Genomic DNA, 26,187 nt, shown 5'->3' with positions numbered 1-26,187 from the left:
AGGGGAGTGGCGGCCAGTGATCCTGTGCCCTGAGGACATGAAATAAGTCTATCTAAGTTGATCTAAGATACGTCAACACCCAGCTATGCTATTTTCATAGCTGAAGTTGCACATCTTAGATCGATCCCCTCCCCCACTGTAGACCCGGCCTAACAGATTTATTTGGGCAAAAGTTTTCATGGGTAAAAAACCCACTTCTTCAAAGCCATGGAGTCATGAATCACAGATTCATGAATCATGTTTGTTATGGCAGTGACTAATAGGGACCAACCAAGAGAGGACTCCATTGTGCTGGCTGCTGTACAAAATTGCAGACAGTCCCTGCCCCAAAGAGCTTACAACCTAAATAGATAAGACAGACACAAGGTGGAGGAAAGGGATAGGAGACACAAGCAGCGTGATGGCAGCCATGTGCTCTTTATTTTAATTTGGAGGAGCGAGTTAGCGAGGAGGGGATTAGCTAAATGGAAAGACAAAGCTAGGGAGAGGGGAAGGAACGTCCAGTCAAAACTGTAGTAAACACTCTCTGATGGCATCATCAGTGTCCCTCCCAACTCCCCTTTAATTTGCTTCTGAAGCTGTTCTGCCACTATTCTGCCAGCCTCAGTGTCCAGCAGTCTGCAGTTTCTGTCCCCAAGGCCAACCCCGGAGGCAAGGGCACAGCTTGGGTCCTAGGGCCCCCAGAGAAAGAAAGGTCTCCCATGCACACTTCTGGGTCTGAGTGGTGGAGGGAATTCCTGTTTTATCTCTCCCCTGCCAGTGCAGCAGTGGCTGCTTAACTTGCTGCCATAGCCGCCCTGGGAGTCTATGTGCAAATTCTGCTGATAGGGTCATTTATGCTAAAGACAGTGTCGGTCCTATGAGAAACAGAGTCCAAACGCTGCCCTTCGCAGTGTGTGTGTGGCTCCCATTGGCAGCTCTCTGCCTCAAAGGGCAGAATTTCGCTCTTTGCTTATTTATTTTAAAGGAGGTCCAAAACAGCAGCTTTTCAAAACAAAGAAAAATTCTTTGAGCTAGATCCTGCTGCCTTTGAAGTCAATGGGGGATTTTGCCAGGGATATAATTGGCAGCAGGATCGGATGCTAAGTTTAAGGTTCCAAATGCCTTCCTATTTAGCAGTTGACTATAACGTCAGTACTGTGCTTGTTCAGGAACATAGGAATTGCCATACATGCTCAGGACTACTCCAGTATCCTGCCTCCAACAGACGCCAGAACAAGAAGCTTCAGTAGAAGGCATAAGAACCACGCAGCTGACAGATGTGGGATAATCTGCCCTCCACATTAGGTCTCACTCTAGTCTCTGAGGGGATGTCTGCATTGCAGTTGAACACCCACAGCTGGCCCATGTCAGCTGACTTGGGCTCGCAGGCCTCAGGCTATGGAGCTGATTAACTGCTGTGTAGACATTCTGGCTCAGGGTGGCACCCAGGCTCTGGGATCCTGTGAGAGGCGAAGGTACGTCTACATGTGGAGCTGGGGGTGTGATTCCCAGCTGAAGAAGACATACCTGAGTCAGCTGTCACTGAGCTAGTGCAGTAAAAATAGAATGTAGCTGCAGCAATGCAGCAGGCGAGCCGCCCTGAGTATCTACCCATCCAAGACCACAGGCACATCCCTGGAATGGCTAGCCTGTCCCGCCACTCACACTGTCGTGGCTACACTCTTGTTTTAGTGTGCTAGCTTGATGAGAGCTAGTGTGGACATCTCTTTCCGAGCTGGAAATCACACTCCCAGCTTCGAGTCCAAGCACACCCCAATATTTAGAGATTGGCTAACGCATGAGTTTTGATATTCCTGCCTCAACATTGGTATTATCATTAGCTATGAGCACACTGCGTATTCTTGATACCCATACCAATGGCCACTCCCTTTCTGAGTCTTGCTAAGTTCTGGGCCTCAACAATTTCCTGTGGGAATGAGTTCCATAGTTTAATGATGTGATGTGTAGAAAAATATTTCCTTTGATTGGTTTGGAATATCTCACCTTTTAATTGAATTGACTGTCCCCTGGTTCATGTGTTATGAGACATGGAGAACAGAAGCTCCTGATGTCCATTGTCTAGCACAGTCATTTTTTATATACTTTTGTCATGTCCCCCCAACCTTATTCCTCTCTTTTCTACAGTAAACAATCCCAATCTTTACAATCTCTTTCATGTTAGAGATTTTCCAATCCCTCCATCATCCCTGTTGATCATGTCCAAACCTCCATCAGTTCTGCAATATCTTATTTCAGATGGGGAGATCAGTACTGCACACAGTATTTCAGATGAGGCCACACCATTGATTTACCTGAAGCAACTAGACTATTCTCTGTAATATTCACTCTTCCATTCCATCTGTGTCCTAACATCGTTACTTCTTTGACCAGAGCCGCACATGAGATTGAACACAAACCCAGCTTGATGAAACAAACTTACCCAGAATAGTAGCCGCTCATGACTAACTCCAGGGCAGGATGGAGAATTAGCCTCCTACTCAGAATCAGGCACCACCTGGGTCCTCATGCTTCAAGGTCAGGGTCCTCCCTACACAGTTCTGGGTTTAGGGGCGCACTTAGGGATGGCATGGTGCCGGATGTCCCTTCTGCCAAGGCTGCTTCTGCTTCTACCCTTTGGAGTCTCTATCTGGTTCTCCCCCCACTCCCCGTCACACACACCCAGGCAGAGCGTAGAGAGGAGAGGCACATTCCTGTCATTTATGTCAATGTGATCATGCATATTCACTGAATTATAGTATTAAGATATTTGCATGAAATCTCCAGATTTTGGAACCTCTTGCCTAGATAGACAGGATAGATCATTAAATAGATTAGATAGATCATTAGATTAGATCTAGTATTGCAGGGTACTTCCTTCACCTCATCGACCTCAGTGGCAGGGCCTGGAGTAAATCAGTCTGACTCTGAGGGTTTTTCTCTTCACTCTGGTTTTATTTTTCCTTATTTACATGGTAGGCCTCAGGGTAGGCCCAAGAAGTTCTCTTAAGCAAAAACAAAAAAAAAAAATCTCCAAACTCACAACGGAAACAGGAATACATGTCCCTGTCCCCTCTCCCTGGTGTTACCCTGCTATGCTGGCTCCTTCTTGCCAGTCCTTCCCCCGGGCCGCTGTTAACTCAGTTCCTTTCCCTATTGGGAGGAGAGACAGCCTTCCACCAAGCCTTTCCTTTCTGGTGGTGCCACTACCCCATTGCAGCCTGTCTCTCATCTCTCCCCTCCTCACTCTCCCCAGAAGGGGTCGTAAGATCACTGACAGCCTTTAACTGGCCTTCACCTGAGGTAACCTTTTTTCAGCTCATAGGGAACAGGACCTTCACCATCCAAGGGCTGATATATCTGCCCCCCACCACTCTGTCTGTCAGGATTGACTTTGTCACGATAGATAGATCCACAACTTCTAGCCACTTCCCATTAATTGCCATATGTACAACCCACCGCACAGACCATATGCTTTTTCTCTTAGGTTTCCTCTAAACAATTCTTTAATTCACACCAGAGGGGTGTCTATTTTAGTCCCCACTAGTGAGTCATGCACTAACTGACCTACGTGGACCCTCGTGGCGCAAACTAAAAGTTCTCACATTAACATAGGCCTATCTGAAACAGGGCTACGGTAATGCACACCAGAGAACTTTCGGTGCATGCCAACAGGGCGCACACAAGCCAGTTAGCAAGCAGCATGCTAGTGCAGACTACAATTTACCCCTCTGACGTGGACTAAAGCACCATGTAGACAAACACTTAGTATATGTTTCATACTCCAGATGTATCTAGGGTCTGTTAGTGTCTTTGACTAGCTCTCTATGACACTCCCTAGTTTAAAGGAATCTGAAGATGCTATTGTTTCACATTCTTTCCTTTGTTTTTCTTTTGAGTAGAGCATGTATATTTCGCTTGAGCACAGGGTGTATTTTTCTCAAGCTCTTCTTTCTTGAGTTCCCAGTCTTCATCTGTCTGGTCCAGTTGAATTCCTTTCAATCCTGCCTCCAAACAGTAGTCCCTGCACTCCACCTCAGCTCTACAGAAGAAAGAAAAAACATCGCCATAACCACTGCACACTGCGCAGTCAGACTACACTTGTAGGACTGCTGTGGACTTTCCATTTAATGAAACACACTAAAACATTGCAAACCAGTCACACACAAAAATTCAGTTAAAAATAACCAGCCTAAGTCTCTTCATTTCCCCTCTTTCTGCTATCGCTTATTATTTAGAACTAGAGATGGTTCAGAACCAAAACACCAGATCAGAACAGCAGGAAAATCTGAAGAAGTTTCAGGCCCAATTTACACTTTGCAGATGGTGGTGTCTCTAAAGTGGTCTGACCCAAACCTGGAACCATAACAACCCTAAACTTAATTTTACATCCAAATCCAGATTTGAACTTGGCAACTCAAGCCCACTTCTTCTTAGAAATATATTGTTCTGCTTTATTCACTAATGCAACTCTGAATAGCATTCTGGGATACAGTTTGCATGGAAGATGCTATAAAAAATAAAGCTGTGTTGTAGAAGTTCAAATTTTAAATTAGAAATGTAAAGAAAAATTACCATAATACGCTAGCAGGATCTCTGGCATTTCCTACATTTAGTTTTAGTGCACTGTCATGAACATCTGTCCTTCTACAAGATGATTAAAATAATTATCTTATTTCTGTGCATGGCTCTTTGGATGAAAGTGCAAATATCCATGAATGACACTGATACTCATGAAGAGGATACTCTTGCCATGTACATTCCTCATTAATCAGGTGAATAACTAGGAAGAGAAACATATCCACTTATTTTATTTTGTTTAACTATTCAAAGCTGTGTTTTCTGTATATGGGATGCAGACAAAGAGTAGTGCATATGTCAACCAGACTCCAATAGCAAACATGGCAGAGAGAGTGGTTCTTCTGGAACAAAAGTTCTGTACCTCTTCAAGAATGACAGCTAATAGTTGTAATGTTCAAAATGGAGGTAAGGCTATTGTATCCAAGATAATTTTCCTAGTGATCACAATAACTGTGGCTACTGAAAGGCTACCTCTACTCTAAGTTCCTGAGAGTTTAGACCTGATGGTTAAACCATTAATCCATCTTTAAGAAAAGGATTGATGATTTTCCATCGACAAAACCTAGATACATAACAAAAATTGAGAATAATAAGGGCCAGCTCCTGGCATTTGCTGATGATTGCAACTCCTGTTGATTTCAAGGGATCCTGTGGATTCCGGACACCATTCTGGATGAGGGCCCATCAGGGTTGACACAAGACAGCTTGACCAGGAAGGGGCCTCATAGAACAGCAACTGTGGCTTCAACATTAAGCACTCTGAAAATGAGATGGAAACATATTGAAGAGCCAGGTTCTCAGCTTCCTTGCACCTTGGTTAGCCATTGGCACTGGTGCAAAATTGGTGTAAAAGAACCCAAGATGGGGAATTTCTGCTGCAGAACAAAACTGATGTAAACTGTGTTTTTTTTGTTCCAGAAAATATCCCAGGCCTCTGACACAAACATTGTTTTTAACTCTGTACATGACTCTCCATGTGATACTCAAATATCTGGGAGTGACACGGACCCTCAGTAACAGAATACACCTCACATTTACATGCCTAGTATAGCAGGAACAATTCCATTTACGTATACATATTAAGCCATGTTTTGCATGCGTGACATATAGAGAGAAGGGCAGCGCATCTGTCGCCCAGATTCTAACACAGCGCTGCATGAAAACCTTTGACCTCTGGGAAAATACTTGTGTACAATGGGAGGCAAGAGTTGTAATGTTCCCAAAGCTTTGTTGGCTTTTGGCTAAATTCATTGTGGCTGTCAAAAAAGAGAGGCCTGAACTCAGGTGATAAGATCTTGACCATTCTGGGGATCTCCAGGTTTTGCTTCTTGTGCACAGCAATGCTAAGGGTTTTCTATATGACATTCTCTGCTAGCTTCTGTCCTAGGACCAATGCATAACGAGCATTCACAGCTGTCAGCTGATTTCTAAGCTCTCCCATCCTCTGGGCAGCCTGTTTATAGCTCTTTTACCATGTCAGAGTTGCAGATTTCAGCTCCCTTTCTTCATCCACCTAAACCTGCAAATCTCCAAGCTGAGAGTCTGGTAGCGTCTCATGCTTATGTTTTTATCCTTAGTCAACAGCATCCCTTTCTTCTGTGACATCTACAAAATGCAATGTTATTATTCTGTTCCCAGTCTCTCAGAAAATAACACTATGAAAGACTTGATCTTGGAGACATATTTGTTTTTCTTTTCCATGGCTCTGGATTTTCTGTGGCTTTTGCCACATTCATCATTTCTCCCCTCCTCTTCTTCTCTCTCTCTGGAGTCACACCTGGCAGATGCAAAACAAGTAAGCCAGTTTCAGGAGCCCCCATTCAAGAAGTGAAAAGCATAATGTCCTTCTGTGATGGGGTGTGGACCCCACACTGGCCCTGCAAGAGCTGGGCTAGGTCAAGAGGGCCCAAACAGCTAATTAGGCTGCAAACAGGAGAGCTTTAGGCTGGAGGCAGCTAACTAGAGAGAAGCTCACCAGCAAGGGACAGGTGGGGCTGATACAAAAGACCAGAAAACAGGAAGCAGAGGGGGCAGCAGGGGAAAAAATGCAGTCACTCCTTGGGGGAAGGGAGGAGTGTTTGGGCTGAGTTATTCCCAGGGAGGAGGGAGACTGGCAAATGCAAGGGAGTGGGAGAGACCAGGAAGTATGGAAGTAGTTTAGGGAAAGACAGTAAGGTTCAGGGAACTAGCTGGAATCCGGAGTAGAGGGTGGGCCCATGTTCCCCTGCCAGCCACTGTGGGAGTGGTACTGTGAGGCAGTGAAGCAGAAGACTGCCTGAGATGGCTGGAGAGCAGGAACCTAAGGGGAAACCCCACTAGTGACCTGGCCAGAGGGCTGAGTCAGGGAGAGAACGCTGTAGTTCCTGCGAGCAAGAGAGGAAGCAGGGGACAAACTGATGCACTGTGAGTTGGAAAGTAAATTTCTCTTTTAAAATATGTATTTAATCAAAAATCTAGGCCTGCCTCTCACAGAAGTGAAATGCAGGTTCTCAGGACCTGCATTAAAACTGCCTGGGGTCTGCGTCAGCTGCCTGGCTGTCTCACGAAACTGGAGCTGAAGCTGCAATTGCTATTGTCACCCCATACTCCAGCTTGAGAGGGGGGATATCACATCACCAGAGAAGGCCTTGGCACTCGTCAGCTCCATTGTCTGTCCTTAATCATCAGCATATGATCTAGCCCAAAGGGTTTTATTTTAAAAACAGTTTGTTTCAGAATAGTTTTTGACATTGTAACATGTTTTATTTGTCTGAAGGCTCCTGGGTGTTACATGATATATTACTTTGCTTCGTAACTCATGTTAATGTGCTTTGACTATTAATAATAGTGTTGTTTATTAAAACTTTTACTCCAGTAATTAAATGTGAATGAAATGCGGAGTGCCTGGCTTTCATTTACACTAAGTCCCCTTTACACACCTCTGGGGTGGAAAGGGCATGTAGCAGCATTCCTGCAGGGCCCTCCTGGCTCCTGCCCCTTCTGGGCTGAGAAAGTCACACAGAGACCTTTTGATGCAGTGCTCACCTGATGCTTTTAGTTATAGGTTGTGCTCCCACCACCTTTCCACCATACAAATAGTCCCCTTCTTGCAGTCCACCGGCAGGAGAGAGGGGGCAAGCTATCTCTCTCTGCTTCCCCTCACTGCCTTTCCTCTCCTGCAGCTTTCCTCTTTCCAGCTCCCCCCTGGCTTCCTTCCTCTGGGACTCTTAGCCAGCCCCAGCCTGATGAGGCAGCAACTGTTCAAGCTTCCCCAATCAGGGACAAGTGGTCAGGGCCGGCTTCAGCGTTTTCACTGCCCCAAGAGGCAAAAAAAAGAAGCCGCCGCGATTGGCAGCACTTCGGTGGGAGCTCTACCACCGCCACTTCATTCTTCTGTGGCAATTCGGTGGCTGGTCTTTCCCTCCTAGAGGGACTGAGGGACTCGCCGCCAAATTGCCACTGAAGAGCCAGACGTGCCGCCCCTTTCCATTGGCTGCCCCAAGCACCTGCTTGCTGAGCTGGTGCCTGGAGCTGGCTCTGCAGGTGGTCTACCCAGCTCCAATTAGGGTGACCAGATGTCCTGATTTTATTGGGACAGTCCCGATTTTGGGTTTTTTTTTGTTATCTAGGCTCCTATTACCCCCCACCCCCCATCCCAATTTTTCACACTTGCTGTCTGGTCACCCTAGCTCCAATTCATCTCTCTTAATTTGAGCTGGAGTGAGAGAGGGTTGGCTAAGCAGTTTTCTGCTTAGCACCCGGTCACAGGGCCCTTAGTGTACCTGAAAATCCAAGCAGAAAGTTGGGCAGCCAGTTTCACAACATGGGACCTGCACTATTGGAACAGACCAGTGGTCTAAGACATATCCTCCCTTTAGTAATGGTGTCACTGGCTCTTCATCTCATTCTGGGATACAATTTGGGTAAAATCAGCTTTTCCAAGTACAGTTGTATTGTATCTTTGAGATCTAACTAAGCTAGTAAAGCCAAAGAAATTTTTTTATTCAGATTCCAGTTAGAATCATGGCCCATTTCCAGCAGCTAGTGTAAATTGGCATAACTCCATTGAAGTCAACACTAATTTTCACCACAAGCAAACACATATGATCAACAGAGCAAACATACAAATGGCCTGTTGGGTCAGTTGAGTGTGGAAATCACATGTGTAATTCTAAATGATAGCTTTTAACAGTGTAAATAATTGTATTCCAAAGGTGAGAAACAGTGAAAACATACATAATAGCGTATTGACTTGACAGATCTGGCTAAATTTGAATGAGTATGTTTTTGTTTGAATATTAAGCAGGAAAAAATTAAGGATATATGCTCTAATTTCATAGTTACATATGGTTAGTGCAGTGGTGGTGGTGTACGTGTTTCTTGAATATATTATTTTTTGCCTGCAATTAGAAGTAGAACTGTTTTTTGTCCTAAATAAAGAATGTATTTGATTTATCCCTTCTTTTGCAAATTATTTGTGAACCAATCCTGATTGCTACCAGAGTAACTGTTATTTCTAAGCATTAACCGGTTAGCTTGGATGAACAGTGTTCTGCCAAAGGGCTGTTCACTTTACTTATTCAGTGTTCATGCCGTGCAATTGGTCACCCAGGTCACACAATTCTTTCAGCTTCCTCAATGGATGTCTGAGGCTTTTAAAAAATAAAACAAAAAATGGTGAAGAGGAAATAACAAATAGTCCTCTTTATGCATGAATACCCCGTTTTTGCATGTGACTATGGGTAGTCATATGACGAACAACCAATCCCCCCCAAATATCTGTGGGAACATAATCTCAATGGCATGAATGTTTGTGAAGAGTGAAGAAAAAGGGGCCTAGCAACCCATTCAGCATTAGAAGACTTGCTAGTGAGAAGCCTTACGGATGCAATGGTAAATGCTTGAGGTAGCTATGAGACAATAGAGCTGGCTGGAACATTCTCCACAAAATGCTTTTGCATCGGAAATGTGGAAAGACACGAAATTTCGAAATCTCAAAAGTCTTCACAGAATTAAATTGTCACACTCCGGCCAGCTCCGCACGAGTTAACTCTCCCTTCTACCTTCCGAGGCAGCTGGGATTTCTTGGGTTTAGACCCAGAAAGCAGGGACTGGTTTGTGTAAATTGGACGGCCTAGAGTATTCTAGTTTGTTTTGGAAAATAAATATAAAAGCCTCACAGTCCTACTATTCACTCACAAGAAAACAGCGTAGCAGTGACAGCACCAGTTGAAGAAAGCTAGTGAGGCTCTTTTCTATTTCTCCCATCATAGAACCAGGATACAGCTGAAGCTCATCAGCCTAGAAGTGGGAACTATGGATATGTCTACACTGTAATAAAGCACCCACCACTGGCCTGTGTCAGCTGATGCAGGCTCAGGCTGCGGGCCTATAAAATTGCAGTGCAGACATTTGGACTCAGGCAGGAAACTGGGCTTTGGGATCCTCCCTCTCCTGGAATCCCAGACTGTGGGCTCCAGCCCAAGCCTGGACATCTACGCTTCAATTTAATTGCCCCATAAGCCCGCGTCAGCTGAGACAGGCCAGCCATGGGTGTTTTATTGCAGTGGAGACATACCCATAGTTTTCTGAAGAGCTCAGCTCCCCTGTAAGCACCACTGTGAAGCGGCCAGATTTTCACAAGGGCTCAGTACCCAGAAGCTCCTGTTTATTCTCTCTTGAAAATCTGGCCACTTCATTTCAGAGCTTAAATAGTCATAGAACATTTAAAATTCAAGCCACTTATATATGTGCCTTAAGGGGAGCTCCTGGGTGCTTAACTCTTTAGGAACCCTGGACCTATAGCCAGAATACTTTGAAAAGATGGAAAATGATGACGTGCTGTTCAGTGGCAGCAAGTCACTTAAGATAATTGGCTCAGTGGATTCACTGAAATCAACAAAGGTCTTCCCATTTGCTCACCCCTGTGCAGAAGCCCAGCAGAAGGCCTAAGCACATTTATATGCCACTTAAACCCTAGGGCTTGCACAGGTTTTAGCTTGAAATGCGAGTCATGCATAGGCCATTGCGCTGGCCCTCACTGGCTTCCACTTCATTTACTGCGGCTGTTTGCAGAATTCTGTCACTACTTACATTTCTAAGAACTTCGCACAGTCTTTGTGGCCGTAGATTTCTGCAATCCTTCTCGGAGTGTCCCCATAGAGATCTGCTGCATCGATGGTGGCATGCAAAAAATGAAGAGTCCTTAGCACACCTACTCTTCCTGATTCAGCCGCAAAATGAGCTGGAGTCCAACCCACATCAGTTCTCAAGCAAAGGCGAGCGCCGTGCTGCACAAGTAGCTTTACCATCTCCGATTGCCCTTGTAGGTATGCAGAAAACACAGGGAGAAAAAGAAATGGTTCAAAGGTGCAATAATCAAGATGCTCTATAAACTATATGGTAGTGTAAAGAATCTGAATCCATGGACAACAAGCACGGCCGTGACGTCACCAGCTAAATGGCGCGTACTTAGGAACTCTGGTTCCAACACGCACAAACCTCTATCACTTGTGCTGATGCTCTGCTAGCTGAACTAGTGTTAGGTCTTATAACCTCTGTAGACAGAAAATAGCCACAATCAGCTGATTGGGTCTGACCTTCCATCCAGACAATGGTACTGAAGTTCATATCCACACATGTGGTATACAGTATATTACATACTCCCTCTAGTTAGGCAGAGCTTGTCCTCGAGCATCTGGGCTACAGGAATTCAAATCTCAGCAGTTGGACGACATCCACTCTGAATGCATGTATGAGCTTCAGCTGGGGTGGCCATGGTTTATGGCTGTGGATTGGTCATTGCTGCGTTTCCAGCACTTGCAAATCTGACTCTTGTGATTTTCTTTTTAGGGCATGGGTATTTTTTTAAAATCACTAGGGACTCACATAAGCAAAATTAAAATCTATATTTTTAATACCTTTTTAAAAATAACGAGATCCCCAGTCTCTTTATCCAGACCTCATGAGAGCAGGGTCAACTCAAGCTTTTTTCATGCCCCAAGCGGCGAAGGGGGAAAAAACTCTGCCGCCACTTCATTTCTCGGCAGCAATTTGGCAGTGGGTCCTTTGGTCTGAGAGAGACCGAGGGACCTGCCACCAAAGACCCAAAGTTGCCACCCCTTCCCATTGGCCATCCCAACCACCTGCTTCGTTCGCTGGTGCCTGGAGCCAGCCCTGCCTGGGAGATGAATAAGCCAATCAGGGTACATCTACACAGCAAAAAAAAAAAAAACCCTCAGCAAAATCTCAGGGTATCTCTACACAGGGATAAATGACCCATGGCACAGTCATGGCTGACGTGGGTCAGCTGTGAGGCTAAAAATAGCGGTGCAGACATTCAGAATCAGGCTGGAGCCTGGGCTCTGGAACCCAGCGAGGAGGGACGGTCTTGGAGTCCTGCTCCAGCCGAAACCCAACCAACTGCACTGCTCTGTCTAATCCCACAGCACAAGCCCCAGGAGCCCAAGTCAGTTGATCTCAGCTCTGAGATTCGCTGATGCATTTTTATTTCTGCTGTGTAAACAAACACCTTTGAGACTTACCTTGTTCTGTGGCCTTACCCAGAAATACACGCACATTTTTGAGCAGCCCAGTACAACGAACACTGTAGCACAGATAAGTGAAACACGGAGTTCAAAATTCACCCACAATAGCCCTTATATACCATCTCTGTGCCACGTTAACTTGCCTCCCGGTCGGGACCCTGCTCATCTGCAGAATATTTAACCACAGACTGCTGTATTGTAGTCATTAACTCTTTATATTTCACCGAGCCTTCATCTATCCCAGGTGACATTAGTCAATAACAGAAACACTACATCTCTGGGCAATATCCTGTCCAGCTGTGATCGTGGAAAGAAAGAAACTGCAGAGAGATTCACTCAATTCCTAGAGTGCCCTAGTGGCTGGCCAGAAAGCAGTGCAGATAGATTCGAAGCCTACCAAATATGGCTCTAGCATAGAAATAAATACTTAGGTCCTGACTCGTTACTCCATTGATTCCAAAGGGAGTTTTGCCAGGCTGAAGGCTGAGTAAGAACAGAGCAAAGACCTCAGGATCTGACTCACAGATTTTTTTTAGTTTGGGGAGGGAGGCTTGGGTGGGAGTCAGAAAGACATAGATTTTTCTGTGCAAAAACCTGTCCTTCCAGCTTGTTCTCAGCTTTGTATTCCATCCACGCTTACACATGATTTCTTTCCCTGAAATGCTGAGGGAGAAAACCTGGCTGAGTTCGGACATGAATACAAAGCACAGCCCTGGGCTGCACAGCGTGTGAAACTGTTCATCCAGGTCAATGAAAAATACTGAGGAAAATTTTATATTGATGTTTAACGCTTTGAAGAGCTGGATGTAGGGTGTTTAGATTGTGAGTGCTGGTTGCAGAGGGTTAGCATTTTGTATACTATTGTGACACAATACAATACACAATGGACCGGAACCTCTTTTGAAGTCAATGGAGCTATGCCAGTTTACGTTAGCTGAGAACAGGCCCAATATCAATAACTTAACCTTTTATATCCAACTACCATTAACCTGCCACAGTGAGATATCACTTTGTTTCCCACTCTTCCAAACTCCTATATTTCATTTAACCTTTTATCACTTGTCCTTCTCAGCTCCAATCCCAGGGTTTCATATCATCACATATTCTAACATAGGTCCCAATCCTGCAGTGTGTTGAGCACCTCCAGCAAGGTCCTGGGTGCCCTTAATCCCTGCTGAAGCTAATGGGAGTTGAGGGCACTAGGTAACTGCAGGAGGTGCTCAGCAACTTTCAGGATCAGGCCCTTAGACTGTAAGTGTAACGCTGATGCTCCAGGTTGGGTTATCAGCAGCAGGGATCAGACCCCTGGATCTTAATACGTAAGGCTCAACTGCCTGAACGAAAAGATCCAGCTCTCTGAGTCAAGGACATAGCTAGCTATTCCAGTGTGAAATTAAAGTGAGGGAAGAAACAGGGCCCTTATATGCACACAGTGTGTAAAAATTACACATTAGCCCTTTAAAATAATCAAACTTTATATAGACAAGAAATTATCACTTGGGGTCCAATCCCACATGTTCTTTTACAGGCAAAATTCCCTTTCAATTCAATATTTTGTCTGTTTGGGCAAGGACAGAAGACTCAGAACCTCTCAGTGTAAATATCGGTACGCTGCATAACCCCATTAATAGCCTGCACAGCTGTGGTGCTAGAACAATTTGTGTAGTGGGGGTGCTGAGAGCCATTGAACCAAACTGTAAACCCTGTATATGATGGAAACTACTTCAAGCCAGGAGATGCGACAGCATCCCCAGCATCCCTAGTTCCAGCACCTATGCTGCATAATGTAGTATAATAAAAAGCAGCACTATCTTCTATAACTTCAATGTCAGGATCTACATGGGCTACTGAGTACAGGGCTCTCTTACCTTTAGCAGCAGCCCAGTGTAGTGGTGTCCTGTCATTCCAGTCCGTATCTTTGTAATTCACATCACAAAGCCCTTTTTTCAGAAGCTCATTCACTAAATCGTAATCGCCCAGAGCTACAGCTTCATGAAGCTCTGTCATGTTGCACCGTTCTAACAACCCCTGGTACAAGAACAACAAAACAACAACTTCATGCGCATGCTTTATATAGCAGTTTTCAGTAACTGGGGCTCAGAAAGCCTCCGCCCAAGAGACAATTTGAAAGGATTAGGCAGTATCCACACTGAACATTCAGACATTAACCATCTGTAGCAAGATTTTATCAAAGGCCAAAACAAGAAAGGCAGAGAGACAAAAAGAAAGGAAGAAAATTAACATCCACAGTTAATTGAACTTAAACCAATTACTGATTACAGTCTGCTGGTGATGTTTGCTAGATATTTAGTCTCTGAGTTCAGGGAAATCTGTTACAAAGTGCAACTCAGTAAATAAAGAAAACCACAGATAAAACCATAGTGTATTTCTCAAAGATGTCGCTGAAGATCTGCCAGCTCACGACACACATTGGCTTCCAAGTCTGTTGTTACTTATTTACCATGGAAACTGGCTCCTCCCTTGTTAAAGTTGCAGGCTTATTATACAGTTTTGGTTTTGGTTTTTTTTTTAAAAGAAAAGACGTTACTGCTCAGATATTTCCCATGTTTTTTGGGGCATTTCTTGACATGCCACACTGCTTATAAAAAAATATAATGCTGTTCTCCCCCAGGGGCATGCTCTGCATTTGTGCAGGAGCCTTGAGGCTATCCCACAGCACAGGCGCTATCCTATGAATCCCACTGGGTGTGAGGCCCGTGCAATGTGTGTTATCCCACTTTGGGTCTCTCACTGTGTTAGGAGATCACTTAAGTGGCTGCTTTGCTGACAAATTATGAGCCTCTCCAGAAAACAAAACTAGCTCTTCTAGGAACACTGGGTATTTCCTCCAGTGATGTACTCAGCTGGAAGGATTATTGCTAAGGAAAGCTCTCCCTTCTTCCAAGTGCAGCACGCAGTACTCGTCTCTTACCAAACAGGGTGCTAGGAGCCAGGCTTTAGAGATTGATGCAGGTTTTACTATAATAGATGCACAGGGTCTACAAGCATAGCACAAGCAGAAGGGGTAAAGGGATCGTCTCCTTTAATGCAAAGGGTGCCGTTCACTCCTCCTGGCACAAAGCCTCAAGAGGGAGAAGAGCCAGTTGAGTTGAGTGAGGAAGCTAGTCCAGGCAGGCACAGAAAGAACACAGGCTGGACAGCTCAGATACAATGTGTATCAACCCCGCCCTCCCCCAGGCACCGACGTAACCCCAGGCGGGGGAAGGGGAGGGGACCGGGAATCCCCACGGGCAGCCGTGTCGCCACAGACAGCCGGGCGGAGCAGACCCATCTCCCTCCCAGGACCCATCTCCTCCACACACACACTTCACAGAGCAAAGCTAGTGGAGAGGAAACCAGACAGCATGGGACAGACCAAGGCAGTTGGGGCATGAGGTAACAGGGGAATGTAAGTTGAAAATTGGGAGATGAATTGTCAGGGGATTTCTAACATCAGCTCAGGAAAGAATTGTTGGCCAAAATGTCCAATTCACTCAGTACCGTTGTGCATGGACCACCCCGCTGCTGGGAGGAAGCACACACACTCCTCCACAGCCGTAGAAGAACTGGTTCCAAGGTCAGGGAATCGACAGAAGGGGCTAACCAGCAGGCCCTTTCAGAAGTCCTGAGAGGCCCAGAATACTTCCAGCTTTGGAGGCCCCTAGTCATCATAAAAATAAAAAATGACGACACATAAAAACAAAATAAGGCACCAAAAAAAGAGTGAGACATAATTTGAACATTTTTTTATTTAGTAAATGCTTTTCTGGCCTTTTTCTATGCAAATGCACTCATTATTGAGGAAAAATGTAGCTTTCGTGCAGTGTCACAATTGATATTAAGCATGGGGAGCCCATTCATATGTTCTTGTCCCATAGTTGAATAGTGATAGTTCTTTACCTGCTTCAACACATTGAAGGTGCGTTCACCTCAAGCCACCTCAAGCAGGCAAACTGACAAAAATACTCAGTGCAATTGTGATATTAGGAAACACCCCAGAAAGTCCAAGTTCAAGTATTTCTTGAAGCAATTCCTTTGGCTTGCAATCCAATTTAAAGTTCATGGAATATATTTGTTTGAGGAAGATGACCTCATCACTGAGATCTTTCGAGATTTCTTTGTTGTACTGTTGCTGAAATTGTTCAGCTGCAGAAAGTAAATCTTCATTACTCAGTCTATTGAACTGCCAAAGAAACCCAAAAAGGGTACAAATTAGTCGCAGTGACTCATATTGACATGTAAGACCTGATTGAAAGAGTCAATGATGACAAGGAAGACATTGACCCTATAATGCTGCTCATCATTGGATTCAATAGGTAAGTTGCTATTGGTGGAGAACTCAGATGAAATGTCAATATTCTGGGCTACTAATTTGGACTCAGGATCACATCCCATTGTTCACAAATCTGTTGAATGTCATTGATAAGAATTTCAGTGTTATCTCTCTCAACATTGCATGCTTCAATTACCAGATTAGTTTGGTGGACCATCGTAAGTAGCTTCATCCACAAAGATGACATCAGGATGGATTCAAATTTGTACACATGCTTCTGAATAGACTGAAGTTCAGTTTGAGCCTGTGCAGTGAGATTGAGAGATTCAAGCTCATTTAAAGCCTTTTTCACTGAATTCAAATCAGTCCACCTAGTTTTGGACAGGGAGATATTGCTTCAGATTTCCCGCCCTCGTGGACTACTACTGATGAGATTGTACATTTGCTGAACAGTTCCAAAGTAAGTCATTGCCTCCTTGCATGATTCAGCACAGTTAACACCTACAAGATTTAGCGTGTCGTTTCCACAGTTGGAGAACATACACTTTGAATTATGCTCAAGCAGAACTGCTTGTACACCTTTGTACCTCCCAGCCATATTAGGTCCATCGTCACAGGCTTGACCCATGCAAACTTGAAAATCTAACTTAAAACCTTCTAGAATTGCAGGTACTCAGGCAGCAAATTTCTTTTCCAGCTTTTCTCGTGAAATTATCAAGCAAAATAAACCTTTCTTCAGTTGAAAATTCTGAGCTGTCTACAATCTTAACATATCGAATAACCATTGTAGTCTGTTCCTTGTAAGAACAATCTGGAGTGGCATCAACAATGATTGAAAAATACGTGGCATCTCGAATCTCATCAAAAATTATTTTTTGTACAAATGTCACACATAGCTCAATAAACTCATTTTGTATGCATGTGGAGAGATAATGGACTTGCATGCACTTTTGACTCTCTTGTGATTCTTGAACACGTTTAACATGCTCTGATAAAAGTGAGTCATATTTGTTGAGATCAACTATGCCTAGAAAGTTTCCATTTGCACGATCACAAATAAGTTGACTGGAACCAAAGAAAGCCAATCCCTGCTCAGAAAGAAAAAGGACGACATTCAGGATGCGCTCAAGAAGTTTTTTCCAGTTATTAGTTTCTGTAGAGAGTTCAGTCAAGAGTAAATTCTCAACTGAACTTTCATCTGACACTGTCCTACTGGCTGATTTCCAAGCCAATAGTTTTCTCTGTGTGACGTTGAACTCTCATGTGATGGTACTGAGTCTTTCAACTTCCTCCAACCTCTGTTGATGCTTCATCCTGATTGATCAGAGAGAACGGATGCATTTGCAACACTTTTGTTCGAAATGAAGCAGGGTGCATAGTACGGAGATTGTATTTCCGTACTCCAGCATAGCCAGTTTCTAGTGCAGGTCTCACCATTTGGAAGAGTTTTGTCAGCAGACGAGTAGGGAAAGCATGATTATCAGCATCTCGTGGAATGTTACTTGGAATTTCAAAACAACTAATTTGAAGAAAAGATTGCATTTGGACATCATTACTCTTGTCAATAATGCCAATGTCAGTCACAGTCAAACCTGTAATACTCACAAATTGCTCTTGCTGCGTAAGATCTTCCTCTTCCTGTTGCTGTTGAGTTTCTTGATTGCACACAGGATCTTCTGCTGCATCTGTTACTGTTGGCACATCTCCTTCTTGACTACTGTCCTCATGTTCAGGTATTGGCATTGAAATATCACCTGTTGCAGTTGCGGAGTTTTCATTACCTGTAGCATTGTTTGTTGGGTAAGGTGTGTTTTCCAGTGGTTTCAGAAGTTATTGGCTTTGAGCTCTTAGCTTCACTCAGTTGTTTTCGCCGTCTCTTGCTTGCACCACTTTCAAATCTCCTCTTCATAGTGATCTATCTGGTCAATATGTAGCCTATCTACACTTGAAATATTCTGCTGTAAATAAGTAGCTTATCTACACTTGAAATCATCAATTGTAAACATGTACACAAATGCTGAAAAGATTTAAAACGAAGAAATACTAATTAAGAACACAAAATGAAACAGTCAGACAGATTATTAACCTTATCGCTGAATCAAAACTCAAGCACGCAAGGTATCATATAACAGGCTGAGCTGAAGACAAAGGGAAGACATATAAATATATATAGTAAACACAGACATGGACACAGACCGAGGGATATTGTCCAAAAATTTCAAACGTGTGTCCTCATGAAACTCACTGTACAAGATTGTCCTCACAAATTTTCACCTTGAATCTGGGCCTATAGACTACAAAAGCCTATAATGATGACCAAGCTAGGACTCAACCAACCAACCAGTCACCTCTTTTAGCTACCATATGACGATAATAATGAGGAATTCTCACACATAAATAATTTCTTAGTCACCTAGACATAAAAGTATAAAGACACTAAAATGTAACAATTATCTACATTTCAACATGCAATTGATCCAGCACCAGCCACTAGTAGTGGTTTGTTTATATAATCAGCTGATCTGAGAGGACACGTTCATGATAGTCTGATCTTGTGCCATCAGAACTGATATTTTTTTATTAATATTTATGAACATTTTTCACTCTTTAATATGGCAAAATCTATATCAGTTAACAAAAAAAATTATAAAGAGTCCTGTGGCACCATAAAGACTAACAGATCCAGACTAACACGGCTACCCCCTGATAAAAAAATTATGTCTTTTACCAAATCACATTTCTTATTTGCTTAAATTTGCAGCTCAAAGCTGAGAGAGTGTGTCACATTTTGCTCCTATATGGATGTGCATAAAATCAAGTTGTGAAACTTATCAAATGCCAAAAAATTAACAAGTGTCTAAATCTGAGGCCCACTTTGAGTCTGAGACCCAGGACAAATGGCTCTCTTGCCCCTCTCCCCACCCCCCATTGGCCATGCTAATTAGAGAGATGAGGTGGATGAGGTAATATCTTTTATAGGCAAATGGCCTTTCTGATAACAATCCCTGATATGAATAGACTTTCACAGCTCAGCCGAGCTTTACATCAACTGAAAGGGATAGAGAAAAGATGACAGGGTAAAATCAAAGTCAACAAGATTAGGCCCCAAATCCCCACCTCATCCTTGCCTTGTGACCCCCCCATGCAGGGGTGGCTCTAGATATTTTACCACCCCAAACACGGCGGCACGCCTGCGGAGGGTCCACTGGTCCCACGGTTTTGGTGGACCTCCCGCAGGTGTGCCTGCGGAGGGTCTGCTGGTCCTGCTGCTCTACTGAAGCTGCGGGACCAGCAGACCCTCCGCAGGCACGCCTGCAGGAGGTCCACCGGAGCTGCGGGACCAGCGGACCCTCCGCAGGCATGCCGCTGAAAGCTGCCTGCCTGCTGCCTCCCCGGTGACTGGCAGAGCACTCCCTGCGGCATGCCGCCCCAAGCATGCGCTTGGCGTGCTGGGGCCTGGAGCCGCCCCATTCCCCATGGGCCATATGGGGAGCTTTGTATTTTGAGAGGGTGTTCTCAGATCAGCCCAACTGCCAGTGGAGAGTTACCCAGCTGTTCACATCTGGCCAGAGCATCTGGAATCTTAGCTTCCAGCCCTGGAGGTGGGGAGGTTGCAGGGGAAAAAGAGGTCTGGGGGCATCTTGGAGGGTCTCTGGGTCACAACATGCCATCAAGGTTTACAAATGGGTCCTGAGCTCAGAAAGATTGGGAACCACTTTTCTAATGGCCCTTGCTGTCTTCTGTATTTCAGAAGCCACTAGAACTCAACCTTGTCAGAGTAGTGTGTATTTATGTAGCTAGGCTGCACATATTGTAGAAAGTGAATCAACACAGTTATTTGGACTCCACTATGTCCATATGGTTCCTTCATATGAGTTTCCCCATATATAAAATGGGGATAATGATACTGACTGCTTTTGTAAAACACTTTGAGAACTACTGATGAAAAGTGCTAGATAAGATCTAAGTGTTTATTAAGCACAACACAGACAATGGGAGCATCTAAAAAAAGTCATATATTGTTGCCATAGGAAGTCACAAAAGTGTCATTGGTTTCAGGGTTTCGGCAGCACTGATGTCACATGCATTGTATTCCCCTCCTCCACCTCTCCAACCCTGCTATTGTCCTTGCTGAACCTGTTTCTTGAATAAACACACGTCTCTAGGGCTGACCTTTTACCGACATTAAATTCTACCATACAAACGATATGCTCTGCTGGATCCAACCTTCATTTAGCACTACAGCTGGTCAAAACACAGGGGCAGAGGGGGAATCCTGAAAATGTTCGCAAACTTCATTCCCATTTTCAACCAAAAATGTCATTCAGATTTCAGCCAGTTCTCACCTAGTCATATTCACACATGCACTGAGCAGCCACATTCTCTCCTACCCTGGAGGGAAGCAGTCTCAGAGATCTGTGAAGTTCACTCCGCAGAGCTCTCACTCTCCCCTTCTCACATGCCACACTCCCTGGCTTGAAGTGGTTTCCCTCATATGCAGGGTTTACAGTTTGATTCAATGGCTCTCAGCACCCCCATGATAGAAATTGTTTCAGCATCCCTGCAGCGGAGAACAGAATTTGGCTCAAATCACTGCTACAAGGAGCTTTCAGTGTCAGAGCTAGATCCTACTCATGTGCGGTACAACACAGGGATGCTGGAACAATTGAGGGGGCAGAAGAGACTGAGAGCCTTTGCACCCAACTGTAAACCCTGTATATCAAAAGTTCTCAAACTTTGGTATGTGGACCACCGGTGGTCTGTGAGCGCCATTCAGGTGGTCCGCGGATAGTTCCCTCTAAGGTGCACACCCGGACAGCTGCACACGAGAGAATGAAGGGCCACGCACCTAATTAGTGGCGCTGCTCAGGTGTGGCTCCACTAATTAGGTGTCTGGACTCTGGAGAAGATGCATATGTAAGGTGAGGTGGTGGCCTTGGGGGGAATTGGGGGGGGGGTAGGTGGGAGGGGGCAGTGGGGAGAGAAGACGGGGTGGAAGGAATTTGGGATGTGCAGGGCAGCAGTGGCCAAAGAGGCCACTTTCCCCAGCTCCAGGGCTGTGGCTGCAGGGGTGAGACAGCCCTCCTTCCCAGCCTCATCTCTGTGGCTGCTGTGGTGGGGGAGATCCCCCTTTCCTTCCCAGCCTCATCTCTGTGGCTGCTGTGGTGGGGAAGAGCCCTGTCTCCTTCCCAACCTCATCTCTGTGGCTGCTGTGGTAGAGGAGAGACTCCATCTCCTTCCCAGCCCCAGGTCTGTGGCTGCTGTGGTGGGGGAGAGACCTCCTCTCCTTCCCAGCCCCAGCTCTGTGGGCTGGCTGCTGTGGTGGGGGAGAGAGGGGACATCCATTGCGTAAGAGAAATAAGACTACTGATTTTAAAATATGAGTTGTGTGCTTTTATCTGTAGAACAAAAAAAATTAATAATTATTGTTGTTTTTAATGTAGTGCTTTTATCCCAAGCACTTTACAACAGTTAGCTAACGGTACAAACAACATTTGGAAAGATCATTAAGTGATCCACCAAGACCCTCAGCAATTTTCAAGTGGAGCGTGGGAAAAAAAAAAGGTGTGACAACCACTGTTGCATAGGATGGAAACCACTTCAAGCCAGGGGGTGTGGCAGCACCCCCAGATCCCTAGCTCCAGCACCTATGCTCAGCTGCCCTGGTGCAATTGGGGCTGGTGGCAGCACTGGCTCCCTTGCGACAGTCTGTAAAACAGCCAGGGGGCTGAAGAAGTAGCACAGAAATGAGCCCCAGCCTGGCTGGCTGTGAGTGAGCTCCAGCCCCCGCGCCGTGCGCTGTTACACAACCTCCTGTAAACACACAGCGTCCTAACGGCGAGGCCCGTCACTGGCGTTCCGGGCCCGGGGGGGACGCTGCACAGAAGGAAAAGCTGCCGCTCTGCAAGGAGCCTTGCAAGTCCCTCCCTTCTGTGGCGAGCCAGGCAGAGCCCGACAGAAAGAGAAACAGCCCCGGAGCAGCAGCCGGCGAGTGCGTTGGCTGTCTCGGGGAGCCAGGCTGCTCCAGGACAGCGGCAAGCAGCGCCCCCGGAGACAGGAGAGCCGGGAGGCCGCTCCCGGGGACCCCGCGCAGGAGGTAAGGGGCGTGGGAGAAGGAAGACAAAGAAAAGAGCCCCGGAGGGAGGAGGCTGCCAGAGGGGATCTGTAAAGGGCTCTGTTCTAAGCCCTGTGTTTCTAGCTGCCCTCGCTCCTCTTTCTCAGTCCAGCCTGCCCCAGGCTAGCACCTGCCCCACATCCCCACTCCCGGCCTGGCATCTCCCCCTCTGCCCAGAGACTGTCTTGTGCCAGCCCCCTCCACTCAGACTATCATCTCGCCTCCTCCTGCCACCCAGAGCAGCATGTCCTCACCCCCTCCCGATGCCCCCCAGAGTGGCATTTCACCCCCGCGGCACAGACTAGCATCTTGCTACATCCCACGGGGCTAGTCCTGTCCAGCAGACACAAGTCAAAAGCGTTTTGCAGCCTGATTCACTGGGGCTTCTGGATTCAGCGCGCCGCCGTCTCCCCCTCAGCTACCCCAATTTTTTGTGCCATACCTGCTGGGGGAGGGAGGAGTCCTTCCTGTCGGACTGGGAGGGCGAATAAGTGGCATGGCTTGGATCTGATGTATATACGGAGAGAGTTGGAGGAAGAGTGGATGAAGGCATCCCAGAGCCAGGGGAAACTACTTTGTTCTGGGGTGTACAAAGAGGGAGTGAGCCTGGGAATCCAGGGGACTTTACATTGTCACCAAAACTTTGCACAAAGCAGCTTGTACTGCACCCTACATGGCATCGGCATGTGAGTAGTTTACATGCAGTTACTGAGGTAGAAACAGCGACTATGGTGTCAGCTGGATTCACAGCAGTCATGATATTATTTGTAGTACCATAGTGCCTGTGAACGTCACTCACGGAACACACACACACACACAAACACAGACTGGAAGCTTGTCTTTTTGTTCTAAGTGCCAGACGAGACAGCAGAAGGATCAGTTAGAATCGATTAGTCTCGTTATAGTGTGTATGACAACACCCATTTTTTCATGTTTTCTGTGTATATATATCTTCCTACTGTATTTTCCACTGCGTGCCTCCGATGAAGTGGGTTTTAGTCCATGAAAGTTTATGCCCAAATAAATGTTAGTCTCTAAGGTGCCACAAGGACTCCTCATTCTTTTAGTGGAAGGATGTAAATTGATGGGGTGGGGAACACAAGGAAACAATGAGACAGTATTGGTCAGCATGATAGGCAGTGGTGGCAGCAGGTCAGCTGCCTAGCCACTGTCAGATTTAAATAGATATCACGGCAAAAGAGAGTTTTAAGGAGCAATTTGAAGGGGAGTATTGATGTAGCTTTATGACTGTGGTGGCAGATCCTCAGTAGAGCTAGGCTGATTTACACTAGTCCAGAATCTGGCCCTCTGTTGTGTCTTATTAACATTGAAACAGTGGACCATGTGAGGGTAAGCAGGAGATGCATTAATATGCATTATTATGATTGTTCTTTATTGCCTCAGTGCCCAAACATGGGCTACAAGGCTCCCAAAGCAGATAAAAGTTGTAAGAGTTATTTACAACACATCATTTGGACCTATTAGCTTCATCTGTGTTGGAAAGTTAGTCATTAAACAAGCAGAAGAGTCAACAGCTATTTTATATTATATTATTATTCAGTTTTGTGAGGGGTGAAGAGTTTGCCATTCTGCCCCAAGGAAGAGCGGGGTCACTAGGTACCATGCATAAGCTGCCTCAGAAATACTAGAGTCAATGTGTTAGATTAGATTGCTATCTTGCCAGCCTTTCTGCAAGCTGCCAGTTGGGTCTTTTTCTATTAAAGACCAAGAGGCATTAATGTAAGGAACCCTTGTGCCAAAGGAGGAGTTATATTTTGCTACAACTGTAAAGAAAGGGTATGGGGCAGAAACTGCTTCCAAGGGGCAGAAAGATGCTTTCCAAGTAAATGCACCCAACTGGGAGTTACACGTTTAGTTCCTGGATTTGGCAAAGATTTACAGTATGACCCTGGGCAAGTCACTGCCTTTCAGAGCCCCCTTTTCCCATCTGTACAACGGGGATACCATTACTTCTTTGCTTTTCCTTGTGGAGTTTGATGCTACAGTGATGGCAGCTAAAGACTTAATTTAGTCACTTTGTGTAAGATGCTTTCAAACATCAGCTAGAAGTTGCTATAGAAGTGCAAAGTCTTATTGTTTACCAGACTTGGTGCCTAGAGCAGCCCTGTCGTATTTCGCTCAGTTGTTCTTGTTCGTGGTCCCTGCAGTACGAAAGCCTTTGGCTTAAGGACATTCTTTGTCCTCAGGCTCCGTCAGTCTGATTCACCACTCATCCATTAGTAACTATTTAATCTGACTAAACTCTTCCTCCCTCTCAACCTTCCTAATAATACAACATGCTGAGCAGAGGTTATGGACAGGGCCAAGCTCAGAAAAACTGACAGTGTTTGATTAAAGAGATTAACTTTCCAGTCCTACCACCATAAAGTGTGAGAAGTTTCCATTTACTGGAGGAGTGGGGGGATGGGGCTGCTCACAAATTAATTTGCATGGAGGTCACTTGCCTTAGCCCCACATTTCCCTTTCTCTTTCATATATGCGATCCTAACTCAGCACTGACCTTAGCAGTGCTGACTCATGCCATGCTGTAATAAAGTTTGGCATGCATTCTTATACACTGTTTCAGAATGAAATACTTGTTTCCAGCTTCCTTCGCTGAGGCTTTTTGCATCCCACATTTTAGGTGGGTCATACACTTTAAAGATCTCAGGAACTGGGGAACTCATTCATTTGCGTAAGAGACTTCGGAGCAAGTTAATGTCATGCATGGGCCAGTCACAGACACTAAATTGTATTGCACCACTTGTAGCCTGTGTTTATAAACTTCCTTGTGGTCAGGGTCACTCACTGACATGGATGATTGTCCAGAACAAATTGAGTAGCTAGCGTACATCATGAAAACAAACAGGCAAGGGAGCGTCTAATGATAATCATCTAGGGCCTGATCCTACCGCTCTGACATAGATGTAATTGTCACTGGAACCTAGGGGAGTTTTACGTATGAGAGAACTACAAGATGAGGCCTAAAGTGGCCAAGTGAGGCCAGACCCTCAGCTGATTCAACTCTACTGGTCAGTGCTGATTCACTCTAGCTTTGGATCTAGCCCAGGGGAGTTTAGAAATGAATAGTTACCTTTCTATATGTCTTGAGTACATAAAGGAGAGGCCTCCCTGACTGCTCTCTGCTCCTTCCCCAGGGGCTCTTGTGACCATTTCCCTGAAGCCCTCCACATGGGCAGGCAGTGGTTTGCCACCAGTGAAATTGCAGGAGTGGTTAACATGGAAAATTATGTGATAAGCAGCACTCTGATTCCTCTTGTGTCTGATGCCAATTGACATCCCTCCCCACTTTTCCCCAGCTCTCTCTTCTGCACTTACTCCACTAATTCCCCTTCTTGTCTGATGCTCCGCTTCATGGCACTTAGCTGCAGACATGCTGCTCTATACTATACAGCTGTAGACTCACTATTCCTCCTAACTTCAGGCCCACACGTAATAGTGGGAATAACATGCTTGCTACAGAGCATTAAACTAGGAGAAGCCTATAACAAAAGTGTCACTTCAGTCAAATATTGCCAAAGAAAGGCTCCTGCCAGCATAATGCAAAGTCTAGCACAGTGGGTCTCAAACTTTTTTCCTGGTGACCCCTTTCACATCGCAAGCATCTGAGTGCGACCCCCCTAATAAATTAAACACACTTTTTAGTGCATTTAACACCATTATAAATGCTGGAGGCAAGTGGGATTTGGGGT

The 26,187-nt window shown here is 45.3% G+C and overlaps 2 protein-coding genes across 7 annotated transcripts in view; one reads left to right on the top strand and one right to left on the bottom strand.

Annotated features, from left to right (window-relative positions):
* Positions 1 to 212: 212 nt before the first annotated feature.
* On the bottom strand, positions 213 to 23,435 carry ANKRD66 (ankyrin repeat domain 66). Of its 5 annotated transcripts, XM_030555290.1 has the most exons (5): positions 22,917 to 23,435; positions 13,955 to 14,114; positions 10,633 to 10,861; positions 9,068 to 9,191; positions 3,940 to 4,021 (listed from the first exon to the last, which is right to left on the bottom strand). In XM_030555290.1, exons 1-4 carry the CDS (start codon positions 23,229 to 23,231, stop codon positions 9,116 to 9,118), a joined length of 780 nt encoding a protein of 259 aa, XP_030411150.1. In that variant the 5' UTR covers positions 23,232 to 23,435; the 3' UTR covers positions 3,940 to 4,021; positions 9,068 to 9,115. The 5 variants fall into 5 exon arrangements, with proteins under 5 accessions (XP_030411149.1, XP_030411153.1, XP_030411152.1 ...); XM_030555289.1 differs by lacking the exon at positions 9,068 to 9,191 and having other exon boundaries at positions 213 to 4,021; XM_030555293.1 differs by lacking the exons at positions 9,068 to 9,191; positions 22,917 to 23,435 and adding an exon at positions 14,360 to 14,515 and having other exon boundaries at positions 213 to 4,021.
* Positions 22,210 to 26,187, top strand: part of PLA2G7 (phospholipase A2 group VII) — a 35,573-nt gene continuing 31,595 nt past the window's right edge. For both annotated transcript variants that reach the window (XM_030555288.1, XM_030555287.1), the window contains exon 1: positions 22,210 to 22,456. The gene's annotated coding sequence lies outside the window, so the exon portion shown is untranslated. The remainder of the gene's footprint in view (positions 22,457 to 26,187) is intronic.

Source organism: Gopherus evgoodei, chromosome 3 (assembly GCF_007399415.2).
Source record: "Gopherus evgoodei ecotype Sinaloan lineage chromosome 3, rGopEvg1_v1.p, whole genome shotgun sequence".
NCBI classification, from domain to species: domain Eukaryota; kingdom Metazoa; phylum Chordata; order Testudines; family Testudinidae; genus Gopherus; species Gopherus evgoodei.
This window is presented reverse-complemented; position numbering and strand designations above follow the sequence as displayed.

Coding starts and splice junctions, on each gene's coding strand:
- ANKRD66 (XM_030555289.1), bottom strand. CDS start 23,231: ATGACTGCTGTGAATCCAGCTGACACCATAGTCGCTGTTTCTACCTCA. Junction 14,115..22,916: donor ACTCCTCCCTCCCCCAGCAG/GTATGGCACAAA, acceptor TTCTTGTACCAG/GGGTTGTTAGAACGGTGCAA. Junction 10,862..13,954: donor ACACTGGGCTGCTGCTAAAG/GTAAGAGAGCCC, acceptor CATACCTACAAG/GGCAATCGGAGATGGTAAAG.